At 30.6% G+C, this 19,299-nt stretch overlaps 3 protein-coding genes across 3 annotated transcripts; 2 read left to right on the forward strand and 1 right to left on the reverse strand.

The window, feature by feature from the left end:
* The first annotated feature begins 822 nt into the window (after positions 1-822).
* Positions 823-4,303, forward strand: LOC106638375 (putative sodium-dependent multivitamin transporter). The gene is made up of 9 exons (XM_014351500.2): positions 823-923; positions 1,750-1,883; positions 1,978-2,199; positions 2,272-2,612; positions 2,706-2,825; positions 2,894-3,111; positions 3,202-3,419; positions 3,484-3,722; positions 3,793-4,303. The coding sequence occupies exons 2-9, from the start codon at positions 1,761-1,763 to the stop codon at positions 4,070-4,072; spliced, it is 1,761 nt and encodes a 586-aa protein (XP_014206986.2). The 5' UTR covers positions 823-923; positions 1,750-1,760; the 3' UTR covers positions 4,073-4,303.
* Positions 4,304-5,762: 1,459 nt separating this feature from the next.
* Positions 5,763-7,116, reverse strand: LOC106635981 (odorant receptor 13a-like). The gene is made up of 5 exons (XM_014348192.3): positions 6,977-7,116; positions 6,315-6,896; positions 6,113-6,226; positions 5,896-6,048; positions 5,763-5,819 (listed from the first exon to the last, which is right to left on the reverse strand). Exons 1-5 carry the CDS (start codon positions 7,079-7,081, stop codon positions 5,763-5,765), a joined length of 1,011 nt encoding a protein of 336 aa, XP_014203678.3. The 5' UTR covers positions 7,082-7,116.
* Positions 7,117-8,467: 1,351 nt separating this feature from the next.
* LOC106638691 (putative sodium-dependent multivitamin transporter) lies at positions 8,468-12,509 on the forward strand. Its single transcript, XM_014352004.3, has 8 exons — positions 8,468-8,575; positions 8,653-8,874; positions 8,961-9,301; positions 9,765-9,884; positions 10,071-10,288; positions 10,350-10,567; positions 11,671-11,924; positions 12,275-12,509. Exons 1-8 carry the CDS (start codon positions 8,468-8,470, stop codon positions 12,507-12,509), a joined length of 1,716 nt encoding a protein of 571 aa, XP_014207490.3.
* Positions 12,510-19,299: the final 6,790 nt, after the last annotated feature.

Consider the following 19,299-nt stretch of genomic DNA (forward strand, 5'->3'; position numbering starts at 1 on the left):
TATTATTTTTTAAGGCCTAAGGCTTATTATTGGTAGAATAATGGGTGATCTAACCTTAAATAATATCCTTACTGTAGCGTTCAGGTAGCTTGAGTAAGTGTCTGCTATTCTCGTTCTTCTGCTAGTAAGTTTTTTTTTTTTTTTTTTTTTTTTAATGTTATTATACGATAGTATGCACTTATTTTTATTTAAAAAAGTGTAATTTTTATTTTACCCGAAGATTTTAGTTTTTTTTTTAATTCTTGATAAAATTATAAAATTTTGACCAATTTTATAGAAATTTTTTGTTCTGTGTGATTCTTATTAAAACTATGGAAATTTTAGCTCTATGTAGCTCAAAGTGACACTGAAGAAATTTTAATGACCATACACATCAATACTATATAGTCTAATTCAGTTTTAGCCGTGAGAGTATTTACTTTTCAAACAAAGTTATTTATTTAGAAAAAAAATATTTCTTTTGAAAAATACTTCTCGATTAAAAAAAAATTTTTTTCTTAGTATATATTGCCTTTCTTAAAGTTACAAGAACAAAGTTTATAGTATTGGTTTCAAAATCAAATAAAAATGCAAAATTTAATTATAGAGCCTGAAAATTTGATTCTCATTAATTCAAAAAATTGTAAAATATTTATTTCCTATTGTCACTTATTCTATCTCATTTCTAAAAACGCCAGTAGTTGATTGGGGGACGTTTTCGTAGTGGGGCGTTAAACGATCACGCTAGGCTATCCCTCCAATAGACTAATGTTCACCAAGTATTTATTACCGCACACGACGCGAATCTTTACAGTTTGATTCTGGAGCTAAGTAAATATTCACCGTAAGTTTTCTCTTAGGCGACTGACAGTATCTTTTTGAAAAAATAATAAGCTTTGACGTGGCTTATTTATATTTCACAGCGAGAATCTCAGATATCCAAGGCAAGTAAAACATATCAAAATCTTATTATTGTGATTTTATCTATGTCAAAAAGTTTAGGCATTCGCATTTCAAACGTCGTAACTTACTGTAAATTTCTTGTATAGTATTTTCTTGTCATGAATGACCATATTTCGAAGCGAAAAAAAATTGTCAAATATGTATTATTTCGATCACGTGATGTAGTATGATAATACAATTAATTTTTTTAACCGTAAGACCAGTGCATGGCCATTATTGTAGTGGCGAATAACCAATGTATCTTTATTTTGAACTTTATAATTACGAATATTTTTTTTAATTCGACATAGCATAATTGCTCGACGAGGGTATATAATTACAATGTAATAAATAACAAATATAAAATTAAAGAAAGGGCTTTTTTTCTATCATGTTGATTCTAAAATTCATTCATGGCATGCAAAATTTATATATGTTCATAAAATGACTTATAGAGCGCTTTCGAAACTACTGAAATGTATATCTGTATGTATAACTACAGTAAAAATTTCATTACATTCGTAGTAAAGATGATAGCACTCACTAATAAAACTTTGACGTTTTCATTGTGTGATAATTGTTAGTAAAATTAAATTTTTTGAAAAAACAACTATATCGCTTCATATTGTAAAACTAACGATGATAATATAAGTATAACTCTAGCGTACTTGAAAAAAATTATGAAAAAAAACTATTTTTAATGCAAATAAAAAGAGTTTATTCTAAAAACTAATATAAAAAAAAATAAATTGTTACGTAAATAATTATTCTTAATGTTATTTGATTGTATATTGATTTCGTAAAGTTATTTTTTAAATGTTTTTATAGAAGTATAAGTAATGGATCAAAAAACGGCTCATCTGGGCTGGATCGACTATGCAGTTATCACAGGGGCGATGTGCGTGAGTGTTGGCATAGGTTTGTTCTACCGATTTTCCGGAGGTAGACAAAAAACCACACAGGCATGTGAAAATTTTTATTCATAAATTAATACTTTAGTATTTTTCATAATTTAGAACTTTTTTATAAATGTTATAACTAAAAGCATACTTTCAGGAGTACTTTTCAGCAGACAAATCAATGAGCATCATACCTGTTGGTATTGCTCTGATGGTTTCATTTATGTCAGCAATTACATTACTTGGTCTTTCTGCAGAAAATTATAGCTATGGTACACAGTTCGTTGGGATAAACGTTGCATACTGGATTGCTACTCCTATCATATGCTACGGTTACGTGCCGGTATTTTTTAATCTTGGAGCCATAAGCGCTTACGAGGTATTGATGGATTCATTTAAAATTTATTCTTTAATAGATAAGTTAAGAACAATAGTTAAATTTTGCTTTTAGTATTTAGATAAACGTTTTGGTTACGGAGCTCGTATAACTGCTAGTTTCGCTTATTGGGTGCAATTACTTTTGTACTCTGGAGTAGTTTTATATGCACCGGCATTGGCACTTGAAGCCACTACAGGAATGAATATAGTTACGAGTATAGTTGCTATTGGTTTAGTATGTGCTTTTTATTCCACCATAGGAGGAATCAAGGCTGTGCTGATAACCGATGTCTTTCAAGGAGGCTTAATGTTCATCTCACTTTTTATTGTTATATTTACGGCGGCCCACAGAGTAGGTGGAGTGGGTGAAATCTGGCGAATAGCATCAGAAGGCAAGAGAATTCAATTTAATAAGTAAGAATAGACGTTTCATTCGAAATTTGTTCGTCATAAAAAAATAATTATTCATATTAATATTTTTTAATGATTAAAAAATAATTTTTGTAGTACATCACCCGATCCAACCGTTCGTCATACGTGGTGGGGCCTTATTATCGGCGGAATGTGTACTTACTTATCCTTGTTTGGTGTTAATCAAGTTCAAGTTCAACGAATGATGACTCTAAAGTAAATTAACCATGCATAATTGAATCAGACAATGACATTCTATAATATCAATGAAAATTTTTTTCTAGAAATATAAAATCAGCCAGAGTTGCCTATTGGGTTAATGTGTTCATGTTATCTTGTCTATCTATCCTGACATGTTTTTCTGGTCTTGCTTTATACAGCCATTATTATGAGTGTGATCCAAAATTTACAAAAAGAATTGGATCGATGGATATGTTAATGCCATTATATGTTATGGATACGTTGTCAAGTATACCAGGGATACCAGGTTTATTTGTGGCTGGTAGTTTGACTTTGATAATCATAATTTATTAACGTATAACATTAACGTATCAACAGTACCTTAACAAATTACAAAATGTATTATGTGTAGGAATTTTCAGTGCTGGTTTAAGCACAATTTCAGCTGGATTGAATTCTTTGGCAGCTGTCACTTTAGAAGATTACATTAAACCAATCTATACTTGGAGCTCTGGTCATGAATTTTCCGAAAAACAATCAATTATTTGTAGTAAAATACTGGTGCTGGTATTTGGAATTTTGTGCATTGCCCTTGCTTTTGCTGCCCAACTGCTCGGGGGTGTTCTGCAGGTAATATTTTATTCCGGCCAACACTTTTTACACATCATTGTATGTAAATTACATTTTATTGCAGGCTAGCTTAACTATTTTTGGAGTGGTTGGAGGTCCTTTGCTTGGTATCTTTACTTTAGGGATGCTCACTGAATCTACGAATCAAATTGGTGCTGTAACGGGAACTTTGACCTCATTTGCATTTTGCATGTGGATAGCTTTTGGTCAACCAAGGCCGGTACCACCTGCCCTATCTATAGGTGTAGATGGCTGTAGCAATAAGACATCAAATTTTGTCGGAAAAACACTTCAAAGTGAAAAGTATGAAATGTTACTTTTTAGAGCTAATACTTACTTAAAATTTTCAATACAAAAAAATTACTGGTTTTAGGGCGGATTCTTATTTTTATCTGTTTAAAATATCTTACATGTGGTACAGTGCAATTGGATTTATTATTACTATGGTGATAGGATACGCAGTGAGTCATCTAAGTCGTATTTTCAATAAAAAAGATGCTGATGAACTGGATCCAGATTTATTTTTTCCGTTCGTTAGTAGGCGTATTAAAAGACGTCGACAACATCTTACTGAAATTGATGTAAACTTAAGTTTACAGAAATCCTGCTTACCAGATAGTAAATATAATGATATTTCAAAAGATAGAGAGTAAAATAGTAGTATAGAAAAAGGTTTTATACATGCATAAAATCTGTACCAAACCTTTATCACACTACTGGGTAGTAGCTCTGTTGTTACATCTGACAAAATATTGAACATATTGTGTATACATTATTTTATATTCTGAGCATGTTACAAGTTGTAATTCCAGAATATTGTTAAGAAAAATTAGCGAAGTATATTAAAAAAAAAACAGAGATAGAGATGGATAGAGAGAGAGAGAGAGAGAGAGAGAGAGAGACAAAAATAGAACAAGAAAATATTACATAACTAACAAAATTTGTACATTCATTAAAAATGTAAAAATATCCCTAGAGTACCTTTAAAGTTTTGTGACTAGGCATATTTTGAATTAAAAGTATTTTCTAAGTTTAAGGAATAAATTTTTTAATATTTAGTTTGAATAGAAAAATTTTATTTGCATTTTTAAAACAAATACTGCGTAAATAATTTTCATCACTAGGAAAATATTTTTAATTTCAATATATTTATGAATTGAAGATTATTAAAAATGTTTTTAGATTTTGAAAAATGAATCATTTATAAAAAAATAAAATAAAGTTCTTAGTAAGCCAGCGAATGAATTTTCAGAGAGTACAATCATTTATAAATAAGTATAAAATTAAAAAAAAAATACTTTAACGATGTTATTTTTGATATTTTAATACATCTGTATACATCTTATAAACTTATAAATTATCAAACCTAAATTCGTTAACAAGAAAACGCAGTCCTAGAAAAATCTGTTATGATGGTTCAAAAATTTTCATATTAAAAAAACCAAGATGAAAGTTTAAGCTACATTATTTTTCTCAAGATTTTTGTTCTATCTAAAAAAAAATATACAGATTGTTAATGTTCAAAAATTTTTGAAAAACTAAATTTAAAAAATTGCATTTTATTCTCATAAGTATGAGTTAGCAAAAACTGTTCGCGAATTTTAGATAGCTCTATTTTTCCAACAAACAAGTATAAGATAGTTTTCTTTTTTCTAGAGGTGTAAAAAATACTGGTATATTATGGTTGATAATATTTATCAACTGAAAAAGGGGTTTGTGTGTGTTATTTTTTGTAAGTGGTATAGGAATTTTTTAAATTAACTGAAAACTTTATAAATTTGTATTTATTACACAATTGTTTCTTTGATATCCACTAACAACAATGTCATAGCTATCTACTTTCATGGTTCCTTTAAGTTTTCATTTTAACTGTCATCCACACAATGGCTGTCCCAAAAATAAAGCCTAATGTTAGCGCAAAAAATAAAAAAACTTTTAGGTTGCTATCACTTGTGATTGTAATAAATTAATAAATAACAAAATTATAGTAAGTTAATCAAACCCTGGTAGAAACGTTACTACATAAACTGGCTAGAAACTCGTCAACATGTTATAAGCCCATTTACGCATGTACGTTGACGAGTTTCTAGCCAGTTTATATCGTAATTTTCTACCAGAGAATCTGCTAAAAAAATTGTTAGTTTTTTTACGACAAATTGTAAATTTTCATTTCTAAGAATGTTTTCCACGAATATTTGTGAGTTAATAAAATCTGTAATAACCTTATAATGCTTTTTTTACTTTCATACGTATGAATCTTTTTATTTTTCTAGAACAGTAGTACTACAAAAACAGCCATAAGCTTTGGAAACAATCTTGAAAACATTAGGATTATCTTACACTTTACCCTTCCGTCAAAGACCTCAACAAACAAAAGTATGACATTGAAGCTCTAACAACCTTAAAAACGTATACACCAAGTTTATAATAGAAAACATAGTTAATATTGAATCACTAATATTCAGTAACATATCACCTTTGTAAACATGTCCAACTGTATGAACATGCAACCCTTGGCAACTAGAATCAATGGTTTTTGCACCAATACGATTATTATGTCATTTTTAAAATGCTTGGAGCAGTTTTCTGGCCAGTGTGAACCATACATCGAATCCAAAGATCTTGCACTCTAATTATTTTAACTGTTATTAGACAAAAATAGTCGTTTTTATGATTGGTAACTTACTACTGACCTCCCGTTCTATTCGATTACCATGCCAGCCATAAGCGAAAATTTGTGCAGCTTTTGGAAATAGAGAAAGACACAAACGGCCAATGCGTTGAATACTCAATTTATTTTTGGCTATCTTTAACAAAAGAAAAGTTTAAATATTTTTCTATAAAAAATAAACACTTGTTGTTTTAATACATCAATGTAAAATGCATAAATCATACTTCCGATACTTGAAATGTCAAAGCGCATAAAGTCACGGCACTCGAAATAGCCATCCAAATAGCAATAATCCCAAAAGTATTTTCGATTCTCTTCTTTGAGTGTATAAGCAAATTATGTCTGTCAATGCAATCCTTTATTTTTGCCTGGTAGTTTTCTTCAAGATTTAATTCCTTAAATTTTTTGGCAAGTAATTTTAGTTCACCACACATCTGAATCGTATAAAGTACGTAAGCCAAATCTACAGCACTTGAAATAAACCAAATTGTGGACAACCCATAAAACTCAGTGAAATAAAATAACCAATGCATTAATCCTCCAGATTTGTAATCAAAAGGTATTATTGATGGCACTGCACGCGTGAACTTGCCATATTTTAGATAGTCAATCAACGGTCCAAAGGCATAGAGAAACATTGTTATAGCAACAAAAGCGGAAAAACTGTACATGTAATAAGCATATAGACCAATTCGTTTCAACATGTATGGCCGATTTTCAGGTATTTCGAGATCAGCTAGGTATTGTGTAGTGAGATTATTGTTAAGATAATCCATGTCTTCACGATGTGCTAAAAACATCACAGTCTCCAAACAAACACAAACATTATCACAAATAACGTGAGAAATACAAAAAATTGCATTAAAAATAGCAAGTGCTTACTTACTTTTATTAAAACTGTACTAAATGCAATTGTCATACCCATGCTTCTTACTAATGATAATATGCTTGTGATGTGTTTAAAAGTAAAAGTGGATACAGCCACTAGCATGATAGACGTTGTAGCTAGAGTCAAGATAACTAGGAACATTTTGATGCGTGGCTGTAAATTTGGAGCAACACCGGATACAGTTAAAAAAAATTTATTATAACGAGCATAGTTTTTATACGTTTGCAGTTCAGAATTCATTTTCAAATAATGCGCTATGTGTAATGGCTACTCTACTCATCGCTCAAGTATTGATCTACGGTACTTCAATCGATGTGTTATTATTGAAAGTTTCTTGATTATAGAAGTAACATACAATTTGAAGTTTTAAGTATGGTTTATTAGTTAATAAGTTTTGTTTCGAAGTAATTCAAAAGTAGTTCGTAGCATTAGAATAAAAAGGTTGGACTAATTGCGATAAAAGACCGGAAAACTGCACATTCGTGTTAGTACAAAACTATTAATAAATTGGTGCTCTTTGACACAAATAACAATGTATTATTCTTTTTATTTTGTATTTAATACAGATTAAACAACTCTTAGATATAAACACCTAATTAAAATTAATTTAACGAATATTACGTTTGTTGCGTTTAGCAAACTTTTCTGTTATCAACAATCATTATTTTTAAGTAATGTACGATATATGGTGTATTTTAAGCAACGTGCATGCCTGATATGAGCATAAGATAGGCTTTGTTGCTATGTACCAACTATTATCTAATCGATAAACCGATGCATATAGAACATACCAAAATATTTATCGCAATGTAATTTGCAGCTGCATTTCAGATTCAATTTTTTTTATCTGGTCTGCTATTATGCCTATTAATAAAGTTTATAGAAAAACTTTCTCTACAATCTAGAATCTATTTACTAGTATAGCTGCAACGTATATTAGAAAACAACTTTTAAACATAATTCTGGTACGTACACTTTTGTTGCGTTTGTCTTATGTTTTGATATTAAAGTAGTTGAGATTACTTTGGGAGAACCAGCTAAAACTTAAGGCTAATAATAACATTTGTTGTTATTGATTTATTTGTAAAAAATCACATTTTGCTGCAGAGAATTGATTAACAATATTAATTATACATGCACATCAGACAAGTGTCGAGATTTATCAAAAGATCTTTTAATAACTTGTAATACAATCTTGACAATCTTTATTAATCCACTCAAACCTCATATATTTGATAATGAAGCGACTTTAACAGGAAAAAAATTTATTGACAATGTTTCGGTTTGTGATAGGCTCATGACTATATTATCGATTGAACGTTAAATGCATACCTGTACTAAAAAAAGTTCATCACAGTTTGTAAAATAAAATTAAATAAAAGACAGTAATTATTAAAGTTGTATTTATTAAAACTACGCAGTGTATTTACGATTAACTCTTCGGTATATGTACTATTATTGTTCAAGATATTTTTAAAAATGGAGGGGATGACCCTAACTTGGCCAGACTACATTGTAATTCTTGGCACGATGTGCGTTAGTACTGGAATCGGTATTTACTACAAATTTACTGGGAATCGTCAGAGAACCACTGCTGTAAATATACAATGTATACTAATGATAGTGAAGAAAAGAAAAAAAACAATGTAAAATAAAAACAAATTTTTTTTTAGGAGTACTTTACTGCTAACAAATCGATGGGAACGTTGCCTGTTGGTATTGCTCTTATGGTCACGTTTATTTCAGCTGTAGCACTTCTTGGAATTTCTTCAGATAGCTATACCCATGGTACAATGTACGTTGTCTTTTACATACCATTTCTCTTAGTAGTACCCATTGTTTGTTATGGCTACTATCCCATTTTTTACAAGCTGCAACTAACAAGTGTTTTTGAGGTATGCATATGTAAATACGTAGATTGTTTATGTACAAAAAAACTTTAACGAATTGATTAATGAAATTGAAAACTAATAATCAACAGTACTTGAAGCTTCGCTTTGGAAATTTTGCTAGATCCACCACAAGTTGGGCCAATTGGGTTCAATTACTTTTGTACTCCGGGATATGCCTATATGCTCCAGCTCTTGCCTTAGAAGTGACAGCTGGTCTACCCCAACTATGGAGCATTATTGCACTGGGTGTTATCTGTGCATTTTATTCAAGTATAGGTGGAATGAAGGCTGTTCTGGTTACTGATGTCTTTCAAGGTTTTCTCATGCTAGCAGCTGTCTTTATGGTTATTATCACGGCTGCTTGGAATGTTGGAGGATTGGGAGAAATTTGGCGGATCGCTAAAGAAGGTGGAAGACTTGAAATTAATAAGTGAGTGAATATTTGGAGAGTTAATTCGCCAAAAAAGGAGACTTGCATTTTAACTAATCTGTGATATTAACATATTCAGTCTTGCTTTAGACTATAATATTTCTTATTAACACTTTTTCTTACTACGCATTATTAGTTTAAGGCGTCGTCTGCATTCATACACTTTTTATGATTTTTAATGTTGTTGAATCCTGAGTAACTTCTCCATTACTTGAAAAGTTTGTAGTAAATTCTTTAATAATAATTGCAAGCTGTAATTACGTATTAGGTAACATATAAAACCATCAAAACTACAACAAACGTTATAAAATCTTTCTGGACTAATAAAATCTTATCTTACGTATTTCAAAAAATTAATTAAAATAAAAGTATCAAATAGATGATTTTATTAGAATGGAATTCAATTAGTGCTTGTGCTATACATGCCTTTAATAAACTAACCATTATTATTTGTGCTTACAAGCTTTTCTCTGAATCCCACGGAACGTCATACTTGGTGGAGCTTAACATTTGGTGGGATGACTATGCTCCTGTCTATGAACGGCGTGAGTCAAGTTCAAGTCCAACGCTTGATGACAGTAAAGTACATATTTATGCCTCGTATTTCTCAAAATGCTTTGATATATTATGTATGTATGAGACGCTAATACAGTTTAGAATCGATAAATAATTCAATTAAGTATTAATGGATTGGATTGCTCTTATCAATGTGATAGCTGATGTTTACTATTTACATTCTTACTTTCTAACTTGGCATTACCATTACCAGAAACTTACATTCGGCAAGAAAAGCAATGGTGATAAATATGATAATTCACAACTTATTTGGGATTGCTACATGCTTTGCCGGTTTGGCTATATACTCGAGGTATCACGATTGTGATCCTAAAGCTAGTGGCAGAATAACATCCAATGACCAGTTAATGCCTTTTTACATAATGGATACACTGTCACAATTTCCTGGACTGCCAGGTTTATTTATATCAGGTACTGTTGAAAAAAATATAAAAATTTGTACATAAAATTTTTTTATACATTCTAATTTTAGGGATCTTCAGTGCTGCTTTAAGTACAATATCTACTTCATTGAATTCATTGGCTGCGATTACATTGGAGGATCATGTAAAGCCAATTTATGAAAAATGCTGGAAACGGTCCATTTCTGAGCCTTTGATGATGAAAATTGGAAAAAGTTTGGCCTTTGCTTATGGTCTTGTTTGCATTAGTATAGCTTTATGTGGTCAGTTCCTCGGTAGTGTTCTACAGGTATGTTATTTTTTTTACTAAATTGTTTGAGATTTTTTACTTCCTGATATAACACTAACTAGGTATATGTATATGGTTAAGCATATGTGAGTATTTCTCAACACATATTTTAATACGTCTTTCTCACTCTTACGATAATCATATCATTTTATTATCACCGAGGTCATTTTTATTTCAATATTTAATATGCAGTATAAAATGTTACGAAATTGTTATGACTGAGATCTTCAAAAACCTAAACACGTGTTTATAAAAATTGATTCTATTAAATCTGAGTTTTAAAAATTTTAGTGTAAATGGTAAAAGGTACTTCTGATATATTAGTTAACCAATTGGTACGATAGTTACTCAATCAGGATTTTTTACACTACTTTTTCTAGCAGTAAATATTTAGATACAGAAATACCCGAATATGTCGTGCTTAGGATTTATAAAATATTAACTATGCACTGATAGTACCTTTAAAAACTGAAACTCCTTCGAAAAAATCTTTAAAAATTTGTTTTCCCATCTTTTTTTTTAATTTCAATTACTACTGCCGTAAATACACAACTCTACACAACGTTTTAAAATTAATATCTGTTAATCAAACTATGAAATAGCTCTGTGAGAAGTCACGGCCAGTAGTTTTTTAAAAATAGTGTTTTTATAACCCCAATAATAGCTTAATCTATCGATACTGTGCAAGAACGAAACGAAAGATGGAATAAGTAAAATTATAAAAGTCCACAATAAAACATGTTCAAACATGTATAACACAGTTACAATTAGAAAGAAATTGGAACACGACCAAAGCCATTAATGATGTGTCAATAACTTGAAAGCTTTCTTTTAAATCGAATAAAAAAGCTGTTGTAGATCAGTTGAACAATAATATTTAAATAATTTACGTAAATTGAAATTAAAGTAGGAAAAATTAAAGAAAATTATTCTTAGATAGTCATAAACTTGTCACATACTATATTTATTTGACAAATTGCTCAATAGTTCCATCACCTTGACCTCCAATGACAATAAGACAGACTTCTATAAAAACTACCGAAGCTTGAAATACAACTACGTCTTCTTAATCTTTTTTTTTTAACACTCAATTTCTCGAACAGGCATCATTATCTATCAACGGCTGCATAGGCGGTACGGTGCTGGGAATTTTTACACTAGGGATGCTCGTTGAGTCGGCAAATGAACCAGGTGCCGTTTTTGGTCTTTTATCGACATTAGTTTTCGTGATGTGGATAAGTTTTGGAACACCTAGACCCACACCTGCAGAGTTGCCTGCATCAATCACAGGATGCGAGTTCAACATAACATCAAATCCTTTCAATGGAATCAGCAACTTTGACGGTATAACGAGAGAGTGAGTGCTACTAATAATTTTGTGTCTTACATATTACATATTCTGACTCATTTACACACTGTATCTACCAATCAAGAGACCATGAATGACGACAATCGGTCGATCTCGAATAACCATTCAACCGATGCAATCAACATCATAACAATGAAAAAAAACTGCTCAGAAAAATACACAATAAAACTACAGCTTGCAAACAAACAAAAACTTGAATACGACCACGCTGATTATTTACAAAGCGATCGACACGATAACGCGTTTGACCATACTCTACGCGTATGCATTAATTGAAGTCATTAAACTCGGGCATATTGAGACTCTTATCTTTCTTTTTACTCAATATTGCATTGTAGAGACGATGACAACAGCACCGAGGACTCGGCATACTTTTATCTCTACCGAATCTCATACATGTGGTACAGCGTAATTGGCTTCGTCGGGACATTTGTGGTGGGCTTCGTAGCGAGTTGCATCTACCGATGTTTTGTTGCTGCCGATGACAACGAAAAGAAGCGATTAGATCCGGATCTGTTCTTTCCCGTGATAGCTAGCCGCATCCGCCATAGACATCAGATGCAACAATCATAAAATCAAACTAGCTCCCAGGGATCTATTATTATTGTTTATTTAAATAAAATATTTTGTTGTGTTTTACAAACTTGTGTCTAAGTGTATGAATATGTTGTAATTTAGTTATGTGATTTTCTTACGTACTACCACCACAATAACGTTTGGTCATGGTATGATCAACTTTTTATACTGTTTCTGATAAAGTAGATTAAGTAGTCATTACAATTTTTGTGATCATTCTTGGGAAATTTATCTTAAATTTTCCCAAACTCCAGCACAGAAACGATTAAAGCCAAACCTCTTTAATTCCCTGATAAAAATAAAGAGTATGTGAATCAAATCTACAAACACGATTTACACCGGATCAGCTCATTATCAGTCTTATCAATCAATAACGAATTAACTGCAAAGAATCGTAAATAATTGTATCCCTCTGTTTCAATTGAAAAACGTTTACAGGCCATAATAATCCATCTGACAGTCAATCTCCCAAATCTGTCAAAATTTTGTGCAATAACCGCTACGTTAGCTTTTCTTAAGGCTTTAACAATGTAGGACGATATTATCAATGACCCGAACAAAATTGTTTTCTTCGTCATATGAAGCACATGTAGTCAGAAGCGGAAATTATTGCCGTGTGACTCTGACGCTTACGTACATCAAAAGTGTCATCAGATTTTAAGTTCTTAACCGAATGCATCATGTACCGAGAAAAACCCCGGAAAAAACAAACAGCACTGATCGTGATGATGATAATGATGAATTAATAGACGTCGTAAGAAAAACAATGGCTCTCGCGGTCCTAAAGAGTATATCCGAGCAATTAGGACGAAAAAATCGCGAGTGCCTCGTTGAAGGCAGACGTATAAACAGTGCAGACTACTTACGTGCCCGTTGGAGTGTAAATGGGTGTCTACCATATCTGTACGTACATTCGAAACACATCTGTGTGTATGAACACTTTTATACACATGCATACATAGTGTCCAGATCGAGGCGACGACTGCCAGTTTAAACCAGTTTTAATTTAAAGTTCATAGTCTGTCACGTTTTGTGCGCGCCAATATCAGCTTTCACGTCGTACGGAGTCTTCATCTTCGTCTTGGGCATGTAATACACTTATTGATACTGCTGATACTCTTCCCGAGATCGTCACGGTGATGCTTATCGCAACCTTTTTTTTTTTTTGTTTGGAGCTGTGCGATGCGATTGCATCAATACTGCGAGCCTAAAAGTCATTGCGAAATCAATTCTCGCGTCCATACTACGTACATGCAGTCTCTGAAAAGAGATAAAGTATATAGATGCTCATACCGTCGTGTTTCGGCTATTACGAATCATAATCCCGATTCACTTTTGTGATCTGAGAATAACGTAGAATGAATGTGAGGCTCAACCTGAGATTAAGTGAAAAGAAAAATCAATAGTTTTACATTAAAAGGTCTTATTGTCATTGCATTACTCGTCTTTCTAAACACTAGAAAAGTTTTTGGTTAGAAAAATGAACAAATTTGAAAAAATGGTATAAGGTTGTTCATTTACAAATATTATGCTGGATTGATCCCTTTAGAAAATGTAGTACAACGGCTCTCTTTTGTATAAATTGTCGTTTAATGTTTGTAAAACAAAAAGGATTATAAAGAATCAATGGTGATCAAGTTAACTATTTAATACTTGATCTCTGAGATACTACAACGCGTTTACTTACCAACCAGATTTTTCAGTTCTTCCTGATCACATGCCAGTTTGTTGAATTAATAATACAACATAAATAATTGAACTGCTTCTATCATATGAAGTGACCAGTTGCCCAAATCAACAACCCAAATTCCTACTCATGTTGGACTTTGAGACTGTTACTTTGTTTGGAAATAAGAGTTAGCAGAAAGTGACACGTACTTAACGTATTATGATATTTGAAACGATAAAACATACAGATGTTACAATGAGAAAAAATCTATTTTCTAAAACGATTAAGCTGAATCTAGACGTGGTCTTTGATGTGTAATTTGAAAATCGTTATTACGATTATGAAGTAACGTCAAAGAACACATATTTCCGCTTACGTACATGCAGATGAGTATATTTTTTCAGTATGTCCTTGTTGATTACGATTCATTGCTGATGTTAAACATTTGTTTCAAAGAAAAATATTGCGCTTTACCATTCTTAATAGTAAAAGAGTTAGTATTAGTCAGAACTTACTCGATTCAAGGAAAATAAGATGATTACACGACACAGTTTGTGTAATAGCTTAGACAGAAATGATAATAAAATAATAGAGCATGTTACTAGCTTGTATTAACTGAAAGAAAATATACGTCAAAAACAGGATTTTAAAGATGATAGAACTGCCATTCAAATAGAATCTTGCAAATGAGCAGAATAAGTAATGTTTGTTACTAGAGATATTTAGTGACATTTTTTTTAGAGAACCACATTTTTTGATTGCTACATGATTAAATTTTTTCTCGTCAATCTATTTAAAAGGTTCTTAAATACTAATTGACATTTGTCTAGTGAATTTTTTACTCTAAAACAAAAATCCTCATTTTTCTTAAGAAAGTATAAAACGATTACTAATTTTATACACATTTTTGTTCATATAATTCATCTATAAATATACACTTTGGGTATAAAGTTTCATAAGAATTTATAAACTAAATATTTTTAATATTTAATTCTTAAAACATATGCCATCTGAACGGCATATGATTTTTATGTTCATATTATTCATCTGAGAGTAAGGTGAAGAATCTAATATATGCCTATGCAATAGATTTGTTCTATCAACTTTATCTTGAAACCTTTTTGACTTACTTTTAAAAATCTAGTTTTATTTTTAACGTGACAAAAGTTATTACAAAACCATTAGAATAAAAATATACTTTAAATGCTGTTGTATTGGCTATTGATACCTTTTTAATTATTTCTTAATTGTCAAATATGGCCGTATTATGTATATATATATAAATATATATATATATATATATTTATATATATATATATATATATATATATATATATATTTCTGTTGAATTGGAGATAAAGATGACGATTATTAAATATGTAAGTAGAAGTACACACTTGGTATCGTATACTATTTTAAAACCCTAAGATATCGTAAAGTTAAGTATAAAAATATAAACATGAAAATATGCAACTAGTAATTAACTTTTCAGGCTAAATATTGCAATCAATAACCCGGAAATTCTGTTTTACGAATAGGTACACTATAAAATAAAAATATATGCAAACAATATGAAGACAAAGTAGACACGTTGTAGAAAGGTAGCATGCGTGTTCACATGGGTAATCCAGTTTCCCCTAATTTTACGGACACCATGTTGAACGAAAGAATGGACTACTTAACTATGCCATGTAGAAATATTTTGACTAAAATCGCGTAACTACCCTGATGATAGCCTTTTAAGCCATATAAAGTATAATATAATTTAAAAAAAAACAAGATTAAAGTACTTGTACTGACAAAACACATGATATTTGTAGGACTTTAAGGGACTCAATGCATTAAAGTTCGTACAGAAGTTAATTTTTCAACCTCTTTTTACAAATATATTCCTAGATTGAGATAAGCAGAATTAGTTTAGTGTACGTTGCAAAGTAAAATACAAACACAACTTTAGTATTGTCACTCACATTCGTGTCATACTTATGTCATGTTTCAGTACAGGTGAGATTATTCTGCTGCAACACTTCAAAATTAAGGTTATGTTACTCTAACTTTACTGTTCTTTTCATTACGATATTCCGGTTGTCGATGTAACATTCAATTAAAAATATACGTTTCAATTTGACTAAATTATTGTTAATATTTTTACGAAGTGTAATTTTATTTAAATTTGTGTGTATTCTAAATATTTCTGATAAAGTATAACATTTCTAAATAAAATACTTAAATTCTTTAATTCCATGTAGTGTGTTTTAAACATCATAATTTTACGGCTGCATTAAAGAAGTATAAAAATAATTATAAGTATAAAAATAATTTTTTGTCACTCTTAGTATGCTGCTAATATGCCTCTACAAACTTAGAAAATAAATTTTCTCTGGATAATATCTCCGATAAGTACATCCGAATCAGCCGTTTATTCAACTCATACGTAATAAACTATAATCTTCACCTACTTATAAATTAAGTGTAGGCATTTTGATGTTTGTTACAATAATTTCCAATTATTTCAATTATTATATGAAAATTTTTTTGCTCAAGTCTAATAACTGATTGCTTACAAAACCTGCTAGTTTTCCATTGCATGTCTCGTGGCAGGGAGGGGGATTAGAACATATTATATTATGCCTTATCTATCTTTACAAAATCTAGATTTCACATTCAATTCACATTCTTGTTATTCTGTTTAAGTTTTATAACTATTATCACTAAAAATCATTTAACAGTTTAATAAATCAAGATTTTTGTAACTTGAACAGTAAAAATCAAATTGTTTTCGATAAATGAGAGTCAAACCAGTTTATTCAATAAAATGGTGCTACAATGGTGTGGCTTGATTACTTTAATTATTTTTATTGTCCTTTCAGTATAAGAATAATGTACAATTTTATAGATAATAAACATGTATTATTGTTGCAACCATTCATGAGACTACATTTCTTTGAGATTCACACTAACATTTATGTGAAAAAAAAAAAGTATTTTTACTTCAGCAATTTTTCCATGTATTCTTATCTATAAAGAGAAGAGTCCTAATCATCTATGACTTTGGTTATCTTATCATAGGCATATTGGGTGAGTGACTTATCGACTATTAATATACCTTTTGAATGCCTGCGTGACTATACATAATGAATTATGGTTTCCAAAAACTATTTTTTAAAAACAGTTTATCATAAGCTGTAGCTAGAGAGCTCTGGAACAAGTAGCATCTCAACTATTAAGAAGCTGTTGATTTGTTGGCAGTATGGAATCCGTACTATGAAAATTAATTGTAAAATTTAAAAAATTCCATTTTAGATGCAGTTAAGCAATGAACTTATAGATGTTGAGTAGGATTTTAAGTTTCAAGAAATATATCCGAATATTAAAAGATTAAAAAAGTTTTTATAAAAACTTTTTTTTGCATTTTAAAGTGATATAATAACATACATCTCAAGAAGTATGGGAAAAGACATTTGTCATTGTATAAATTCCATAAGTTTACAAATAAAAACACTAGTAAGTAGTTCATCTGAAATAACCACACAGAGTTGTCGTAACTTAGAAAACTTGTACTGGTATATTATTGCTCAACATTGGAAAAGAATTACAAAATCCATTCATTTCCGATTACTCAGAAATTTTTACTTAGAACTACATCAAAAGCTTTTATTAAATATGTGTGAAAAGACGTTATACAGATGTACCATTTGGGTATTCCAAATAAACCTTTGTTTTATTATTGAAAGAAATATTCTAATAAAATCTGTCTTGCTAATCATCAATGATTTATTGCCCAACATTGATTTAGAGTATCAAATTTTATTATTCAATATTAATTTTTAACTTTTTATTACCATAGTACTAACGTGCAAACAGCTGTAAAATATTTTTGTTTTTTACTGGTTTTGTAATTTAAAATAAGATTTTCTTTTTTGGTAAAAAATTTTACTTTCAAAATTGTTTTAAGGAATTATCAAATCGAATATTTAAAAATTTTGTATTAATGAAAATGAGAGTTTCTTGGATTATTTTTAACTGTCATTACAAATGGCAGAACACCTGCAGTTATTTGATCGCACAACGAAGAACGAAGAATTTTTAGTTGTAGTGAATAAACGTATTCCAAAACAATTGAGATTCAATCTAGATTGATATTCAATTTGAATTATTGATGTTTGGTACTTGTCACGAGTCTTGTTTTGCAAGATTGTGCACAACAGACAATAAATAGAAAACAATACAGATAGTCATTAAGAAAAATAATAAAATAAAAACGTTATGAATGAAGAGCCACTAACAAAGAGTCTATCATGACACAAAAGGTACAAGGCTTCTGTATTTTTGTCAGTCAATTAGCGTATTCCCTTACATCAAATTACCAAATGTCAAAAAGTCAGCCACGCTTGCTGCGTAAATTTATTTGTAGGAAAAAATAACAGTTCGTTAACGAAGCACGTGCTTTTCTGTCTACGAAACAATGGGAAAATCTCTTTCACATGAGTTACTGAACCCATGTCTAACATTCCAACTTGTAAGTTTTATACTTTCGCCTTTAAAAAATGTCTTTAACAATATTGACAAAATCAGGAGTCCAATTGAGCATAATTTTCTTGTTTTGACAAGTTACTCAGCGGAAAAATGTTGGTTGGTATGGAGGTTTGGTCGTTTTTAAGTAATTCCTCGTCTCAAAAACAAAATTTGATTAAGAAATGTCCACTACATAAAAAAATAGATAAAAATTCAAAAAAATTTCTACCACCTAGCATGTAAGTTCCTTTTGGGCTCAGTGACCACAAAACGATGGTTGATTAGTTCAAGTCTCTTCCTACTAATTTTTGTAACATGTCATTCACATAATTGTATACATTTGGTCCTTTTTCACATCTGAAATAGAGGTGGAGCAAGGTTACTAGATAGAGTTAATTCATGACATGAAAAAAAAGAACTACAATAACGCGTAGAGCACCGCGTCGGTCACCCACTGTCACGTTATCATTAAAAATACATTTCAACTTTGTAGCTGTTGCGACCGAGGACAAAGCCCATGGTTCAGTACAACGAATGAATAAGTAACGCGTGCCATGGACAAGCACACGTACATCGTGTCACAGACTGGTGCTTACGTAAATC

Source organism: Copidosoma floridanum, unplaced genomic scaffold, assembly GCF_036245765.1.
Source record: "Copidosoma floridanum isolate Cflo_tuat_1 unplaced genomic scaffold, Cflo_Japanese_pri ptg000014l, whole genome shotgun sequence".
NCBI lineage: Eukaryota > Metazoa > Arthropoda > Insecta > Hymenoptera > Encyrtidae > Copidosoma > Copidosoma floridanum.

Excerpts from the sequence above, each read along its gene's own strand:
- LOC106638375 (XM_014351500.2), top strand. The coding sequence starts at position 1,761 with ATGGATCAAAAAACGGCTCATCTGGGCTGGATCGACTATGCAGTTATC. Across the intron at positions 2,826-2,893 it reads CAACGAATGATGACTCTAAA|AAATATAAAATCAGCCAGAG; the intron begins GTAAATTAACCA and ends ATTTTTTTCTAG. Across the intron at positions 3,112-3,201 it reads ACCAGGTTTATTTGTGGCTG|GAATTTTCAGTGCTGGTTTA; the intron begins GTAGTTTGACTT and ends TATTATGTGTAG.
- LOC106635981 (XM_014348192.3), bottom strand. The coding sequence starts at position 7,081 with ATGCTAGTGGCTGTATCCACTTTTACTTTTAAACACATCACAAGCATA. Across the intron at positions 6,897-6,976 it reads TTAGTACAGTTTTAATAAAA|ACTGTGATGTTTTTAGCACA; the intron begins GTAAGTAAGCAC and ends GTTTGTTTGGAG. Across the intron at positions 5,820-5,895 it reads AGTTGGACATGTTTACAAAG|GTTGTTAGAGCTTCAATGTC; the intron begins GTGATATGTTAC and ends TACGTTTTTAAG.
- LOC106638691 (XM_014352004.3), top strand. The coding sequence starts at position 8,468 with ATGACCCTAACTTGGCCAGACTACATTGTAATTCTTGGCACGATGTGC. Across the intron at positions 10,568-11,670 it reads TCCTCGGTAGTGTTCTACAG|GCATCATTATCTATCAACGG; the intron begins GTATGTTATTTT and ends TTTCTCGAACAG. Across the intron at positions 11,925-12,274 it reads TTTGACGGTATAACGAGAGA|AGACGATGACAACAGCACCG; the intron begins GTGAGTGCTACT and ends ATTGCATTGTAG.